Consider the following 7,756-nt stretch of genomic DNA (forward strand, 5'->3'; position numbering starts at 1 on the left):
GAATCTTATGAGCTGCCGAAAATCAGCATCAACTTTTCCTGCACCTAGCTCCCTACTTTTAATGGGGACTGGCTTACAAATTCGGGGGAGCACATTCCACAGATGAGAAAAGTATTTTATATTGGAAGTAGTATGTGTACTCCCTACCCCCAAGCAACTCCTTGCTTAATGTATGTTTTGTGCTTAATTAAGAAACTTCAAATATCTAGGTATACAATCTTTAATTTTTGATTTTTTTTTTAAACAGATGATGAGGTAGTTGGCGTCAGTGTCAGTGTTCGGGATCGTGAAGACATTGTTCAAGTTTGGAATGTAAAAGCTGCTGGAGCAAATGAAATAACTATTATACAAAAGATTTATGAACTTCTCCCAAAAGTAATCTTTAAGGCAGTGTTTTATAAACGTGAGTATTATGTCTAAATACTTGTTATAAAACTATACTTTATAAGCTATCTGCTTCAATATTGGCAGTTTGAAGCTTACTTTATAAAGTAAATGATAATTTTAGATAAATTTTGCAGATACATTTTTTTCAATAGCTTCTGCTTAACATTCAGGTTTTTTTAATTTATCTTCAACTTGATTAATTTTATTTTAAATTGCTGAGAAGCATGTTTCCCAGAAAACATTTTGTGGTGTGTTATACTGGCTATTAATGAAAATAAATATTAAGAGAAACTGGTACAGTGGCCATCAGAGTGGACTGGCAGCCCAGAGGTTGTTTGTTCAAATCCTGCCAAAAAAACAGGCTGGATTGTCATTAAAAACACAGTTCACTACTTTCCTCCAGGGAAGCAAACTGCCACTTCTACCTGGTGTGCCCTACATGTGACTCCGATGCGTGGTTGACTCTTGATGCTTTCAGGGCAGCTAGGAATGAACAATAAATGCTGCATCACCAGTGTCACCCACATCCCAAGAAGAAATAATAAAATGAAGCATCTGTGCATCACTGTTCTACAATCTGATGAAAACAGAACTGTAATGATAACCTTTATGGTTTGGAAATACTCCTGAATTCTTTGGGTGATTCACAAGAAATGCAAGATCATTCAGGCAAAAATATGCCTTACCGATGAAGTTCTATTCGGATCATGTTCTTGAAAATAAATCATAATTCATTTCATTAAGTTCCTGCTCTATAACATAGATAGAAGGGAACTTATGGTATTTGTGTCGTTTAGCAAGTGAAGTGTAAATGCTGTTTTAAATTGTGACAAATCTCAATGATGACCCTTCATCAAATCACTCAATTTACTTATGGACATATAAACAGAATATATTGCTATCACTGCACACTGTTCTTAGGAAATTTGTGCCCTGAACGATCGGGTAATCTTCCTCCGGTCATAGACCTGAAAGTAATGAAATCACTCATTATTGGCTCATTATACAATAACTTTTCTTAATCACAGTACTTGCAGAGAAAAGATTCTTTTGAAGTTTTGGAGTTTCTTTGCAGATTCTTGAGCTGTTTTTTCAGCAGTGCCATTTTGAAGAGCAACCCACTGAAAGCTACTTCAGCTGAAATTAACCCTGTTTAAATTAGTCAGTTTGTTGACCTCTCTCTCGGGCCTCTCCTATGACAACAAGCCAGTGCCAAATAAATTAGAGTGACCAAGATCTTTACCAGTCATACTTTTGCTTTTACTGTATTTCATCATTACAATTTTGCAAGTATAATGCTTGTTCTAGACTCGTGCAAGGACTCTGAACAAATCATTTGCTAAAGGTAATTCTAGCAACAAGAATGTTGAAGCTAGATTCTTTTCTGCCAAGAATGTGTTCAAGGTTCTGCTCAGCTCCTCTATTCCAAGGCAGGGTAGAAAATCTAGAGTGAGCCTGAAATATTTCCAAAACAACTCCCAGATGTATGCACATGTACCTATCTATAGTCCACATGTGTTCCCATAGTCACATGAGATGGTATTTCATGAGCCAGGTAGTCTGCAAACCCTGCTCTTGCATCGCTCAACAATCAGCTCATCTTGTAGATTCAGTCTTTAGCCAAATTTAGCCTTTATCTGTTCTAGTCAAGTGATCAGAGCATTCATGTATCCAACTGGTGGATAAGCAACTTCATCAATCCACCAGCACCATCCAGGGTTTGAAGTAAATGTTGATCCGAGTTGATTCATAGACCAAGCACTATCAAGAAAATTGCTCAAATCGTAGTCCATCATGCTTTATCAAGGGAGAGATCAAGTTAAGGAACCTCTTCCAAATGATTTTTTAATAAGTACTTTTGCACTATATTAGCAGGACTGACATATGAAGAAAGACTGGATCGACTAGGCTTATATTCACTGGAATTTAGAAGAATGAGAGGGGATCTCATAGAAGCATATAAAATTCTGACGGGATTGGACAGGTTAGATGCAGAAAGAATGTTCCCGATGTTGGGGAAGTCCAGAACCAGGGGTCACAGTCTAAGGATAAGGGGTAAGCCATCTAGGATTGAGATGAAGAGAAACTTCTTCACTCAGAGAATTGTGAACCTGTGGAATTCTCTACCTCAGAATGTTGTTGAGGCCAGTTCGTTAGATATATGTGGCCCTTACGGCTAAAGGGGTATGGGGAGAAAACAGGAATGGGGTACTGAAGTTGCATGATTAGCCATGATCATATTGAATGGTGGTGCATGCTCGAAGGGCCGAATGGCCTACTCCTGTACCTATTTTCTATGTTTCCATGGGCCCAAGTTTCCACATGATTTGCGCCTGATTTTTAGGAACAACTGGTGGTGAACGGACTATCTTAGAAATCGCAATTCTCCGCATTTTTTTTTCTGCAGTTCTAGTCAGTTAGAACAGTTTCACTTTGGAACAGAATTTTTTCTTCAAAAGGGGGCGTGTCTGGCCACTGACGCCTGATTTCAAAGTTTCCACAGTGAAAACGTACTCCAAACTAACTTAGAATGGAGCAAGTGAAGATTTTTGTAGAACTGAAAAAACCTTGTCTACACATTAAAAAATCAGGCGCAGGTTACAAATTAGGCGTCCAGAACGAGGTGGGGGGGGAGTTGGGGAAGGGAAGTCATTAAATTCTACAATAAATCCTTATTTATACTTATACAAATATTATACAAATAAATCCAACCTGAATAAGCATTTATAAGCAAAGAAAAGATTAAATAAACCATCTTCCTACCTGTGTGAAAGTGCTTCAGTCAGCTCAGCGGTGTGGCGTCGTTCCCGTGAACGAGAGGGAGGGAGGGGCAGTAAGCAGGCAGCAAGCAGCCTTCCACTTGAGGTGGAAGCCTTACAGTCAGCTCAGCGGTGTGGCGTCGTTCCCGCAAACGGGAGGGAGGGAGGGGCAGTAAGCAAGCAGCCTTCCACTTAAGGTGGAAGCCTTAGTCAGCTCAGCGGTGTGGCGTCGTTCCCGCAAACGGGAGGGAGGGAGGAGGCAGCTGTTCCCAACAGTGGGCGGGGGGGGAAGGAGGCAGTGAGAAGGCTGCAGGAAGCCTCAGAAGTTGAGCAGCCATTCCCAACGGCAGGGGGGGCAGAGACCGTCGGGTAACGGCTGCCTCAACTTCTGAGGCTTCCTGCAGCCTTCTCACTGCTGCAAGAAGCCTCAGTGCTGATGGCAATGTGCTTTTATTAAAAAATGTTCAAAAATTAAACCGCTACAAAGAACTACAAAAATGGCCGAGTGCCAATGTTTCCTTCACACTGCGCGTGCGCGAACGCTCCAACGCGCACGCGCAGGGTTGCCGGCAGGAAAAAAACTAATTTAAATGGTACCCGCCCCCTCCCACTTACAAAATCGGCGCGAATGGCAGGCTCCGCCCCCCCTGGGCGCCGCGCCAAGCAGACATGGAGCTGCAGGGCGCTCCAGAATCGCGCATTTTTTTTTTCAGGCGCCGTTTTTGGCGCGGAAAAACGGGCGCCCAGCTCGGAGGGGCGCCCGTTTTGTAGCGTGTGGAAACTTGGGGCCTATATGTGGAGGTTGAACTTTGAAGAAGTGTAGAAGACCATGACTGTTGCGTAATCTAACATTTTAAATTCTTGCACTTTATTATATGTCATTAATTAGGACAATATTATAAAATGGAATTAATACTATCCACATCCTTTTACAGCTCATGAGGAACATCATGCTTTTGAAGGTGGTCGCGCAAAGCCGTAGTGATTCACATCAAGCATTTCACATTGAGAGCTGAGATTTTATTTGTATGTAAGATTAGAGAGTTGGTCTCTCGCCATTACAACGGTGAATTCTAGTAGAACTTTGTTGATGAAATTATGAAAGTCAGGTCACAAATTCTCGAAGGATAGCAAGTGAAATATTGCCATCTTAGTATATTACTGTTGTGTGACTTGCATTAATATCTGTATTTGGTAAAAATCTTTCTCTAAAGGCAGAAATGTTTTTCAACTATTGATCTGACTTTCTTTTATTAGATAACTTATTTTTGCTTTTGTCAGCATTCCTGTTCCTTTAAGCATGTGGTTTCTAATTATGGTTTAAGTATTTGCATTTTTTGTAACAAGTGATTGCTAATATGCACATAAGACCTGCTGCTTAATCTGAAAAAACTATCAAAGTAAGAATACTGATTCACGTAAGTTGAAGTCAAACCTGATTAATTGAGGCGCATTCCTAGTGAATCATAGTTTTCTATTTTATTTCTTCAGAAAATTGATTGCACTGCATAATCCTGTAAATCACTGTAACTTTTGGTCTTGTGGATACCTTGCACTGATATACAAATGTTTCCATCAGCAGAAAATACTGCTGATTGTCTGAAAGATTGTGTTTAGTTTATTTTCTCATTCATTACCTTACATTGTACAACTTTCTTCAGTAACTATAATTTTGGACTGATTCAATTTACAATATATTGAAGTGCTTGCCTTCACTGAATTTAGAATCTAAAACTAATATTTGCTGGTCACATATTACACTTGTTAAAAACGTAATCTTATTTGAATTCAGAAATTTCTAAAAATTTCTAGTTACCACAGCACCTTAAATTTTCTGTCCATAGAGAAAGAGCATGCGGTGAGGAAGTACAATGTTGTAGGAGGTTTTTATTCTGTTACAGTACGTGCTGTGTTAAATGCAGTGCTGTTACTTGGTGTGATTTGTACATTTCATTGCTACAGAACCAAAGAATTCTATTGTACGGTTTTGAGAAACATTGAAGAAAAGTAGCGAGAAAGCTGTGAATGTACATATACCATGCCAAAACAAGATTAGCACCCAAATATTACTTTGGAATTGCACAAAAATGTAAGTTGTAAATTTGTGAGTGTTTACTGCTGGGAACTTCACAATTTATAAATATAATAATACAGAAAACCTGTTTTTTCTGGCTGGATACTAAATGAAATCATGGTAATTGTAATAAATCAGTATGAAAAAAATCATGAGGGCTTCATGCAGGACATCTGATTACCTAAACTGTCATAGAACTTGTTCTGAAAAATCAAAACTTCTAGTCTGAACTCACAAATTAGAATTACATTTTTCTGAAAGGCACAAATGGAGTTCTGTTAATCAGAAATTGCTGCCTATCTATAAAAATGAATTTACATTGAAATTTGCCGTATCTTTGACCATACCATCAATTGTTGCATCCCTATTAAAGCCATCAGGTATCAAGTCCTGTAGTAGCGATTGCACAAGTTTTGCCCCAGTTTACAGTAGTTTTAATTTTAAAAATGCTTTAAAAAACCCTATAAATTGGATCATAAGAACTTGAATAAAAGTGAGTCCCACATCAGATTTTACATTAAATACAACAACTATATAAAACTGTTTTGATGTCCTATATGTTGCATAATCCATATTACATACTGTCAGAAATTATGAATTATTCTTGGGTTTGTACAGTAGTGTTTTACTTGTTTTGTGAAAAAACAAGGTTCTTTGAAGTTACTACAGTTTTCGTGCTGTGGTTTTATTTTCTGAGCACTGATTCCTTTTTTGTAAAACACACAAACTGGTATTTATCTCAGCTACCCAGGTCGGTATGTGAAACATGGCTTAAAGCACAAGTCAGGGCAAACTGGCGAATCACAGCTGTGAAAGCCATACACTTCATTACATCACAAAACACAATTCTGTTTCTTTTTTGTGAATGAGTGGATCAGTAAAACTATTTTGTACTTTTTTTTTAACCCTTCTTCCATACACCAAAAAAAGTTCTGTGACAACCAGATATGTGAATGTTGATGTGCTATTTTTGGTGTCCTGGATTTTAAACCTTCACTCACTTAAATCCAGATTTGCTGGGTCTCTGGCCAGCGAATGGCCAGTTCTAAACTGTATTCTCTTCTGATTTGAAAATAAAAGCTATTTTTTTATTTATTAGTCATGGTTGGTTATTGTATTGTAACAACAGCATAAATTAGTTGAAAACATCCAAGGTCAAAGCTCTGAAGATTACTTTGATCTTGAAAAGTCCCATCTGATTGTATGTCAACATGCAGAAGCCACTACTAGGAATGGCAGATGATCATGTCTAACCTGTGTGGGTATTTTAAAAAACTTTTTTTATACTTTTCTAGAATTGGTTGGTAACCTCAATTTGTTTAGAATAAACATAATATAGATTGATATTTTAATTGCATTAGCATGGGAAGATATGACTTCAGGTTGTCTGAAAGATGTAAGAGCTGGTGCCTTGTGTGTTCAAGGTTATCAAACCTGCTGCAGAATTTGATATTTATATTTCTTAATCCCAGTAGTACTACTGTACTCAATGTATGCCATTTTGAAATTTTGCTTGTAGTTCTTTTGACAACTATTGAATAAAAAGGAATATATGCAATATTGTAGTGTATCATTTGTGTGGCCGTGACTTTCTTAACATAGAAACATAGAAAATAGGTCTAGGAGTAGGCCATTCGGCCCTTTGAGCCTGCACCACCATTCAATAAGATCATGGCTGATCATTCCTTCAGTACCCCTTTCCTGCTTTCTCTCCATACCCTTGATCCCCTTAACCGTAAGGGCCATATATAACTCCCTCTTGAATATATCCAATGAACTGGCATCAACAACTCTCTGCGGCAGGGAATTCCACAGGTTAACAACTCTGAGTGAAGAAGTTTCTCCTCATCTCAGTCCTAAATGGCCAACCCTTTATCCTAATAATGCCTGTTTCACATAAATGAAAACAGAAAGGAGTGATATTTGAATTATTTGCTGCAACCTAAACTTCACAAACTGCTCTGTACCCAACTCCCCACATCATATGGAGCATCCCCTTGTGTAATAATTCTACATGAAAAATTACCGTCTTAAAATACACATCGTAATACTGTACCAGTAATGGTTTATTATGAATTGTGAAATAAACCTCAATTTTCTCATGACTGTAACCTTCATGGGTCTTTAGTGACATGAAATAATAAAAGGCCACTCCATTCAACAGGCCCAGCAACAGATTATATATAAATAGTGGTGTCCTGTACTCCCACAACTTGTTTATTCTTAAGCTGTAAGAGTTTTAAGCCACAGAATCATCAATGTTACTTTCCCCTGGACCTTCCCTAATGCATCTTTTGAAGTATTTGTGGGCTTACTATGATGTGGATTCATCTTCTCCTAGTATACTGAATGATTTGATTTTTTACTGTTTTTGTCTTTATGCGGGCATGTCGTCCATAGATCTATATTCCCTATGCTTACTGTGTGAGGTTTGTGTTACAACCGAGGCATACACCTACATTAATGTCGCTCAGCCACTTGCTGAGCTGCTAATCTGCATTTAAACCTGCAAGATATATGAACTATTTCATTTTGT

The 7,756-nt window shown here is 38.2% G+C and overlaps 1 protein-coding gene across 2 annotated transcripts in view; it reads left to right on the forward strand.

The window, feature by feature from the left end:
* eif4e3 (eukaryotic translation initiation factor 4E family member 3) overlaps window positions 1-6,778 on the forward strand; it is a 98,434-nt gene extending 91,656 nt beyond the window's left edge. For both annotated transcript variants that reach the window (XM_070894650.1, XM_070894651.1), the window contains 2 exons: window positions 248-403; window positions 4,082-6,778. In XM_070894650.1, coding sequence (XP_070750751.1) covers window positions 248-403; window positions 4,082-4,128 — 203 coding nt within the window. In that variant the 3' untranslated portion in view covers window positions 4,129-6,778. The remainder of the gene's footprint in view (window positions 1-247; window positions 404-4,081) is intronic.
* The last annotated feature ends 978 nt before the right edge of the window (window positions 6,779-7,756 follow it).

Source organism: Pristiophorus japonicus, chromosome 12, assembly GCF_044704955.1.
Source record: "Pristiophorus japonicus isolate sPriJap1 chromosome 12, sPriJap1.hap1, whole genome shotgun sequence".
Lineage (NCBI taxonomy): Eukaryota > Metazoa > Chordata > Chondrichthyes > Pristiophoridae > Pristiophorus > Pristiophorus japonicus.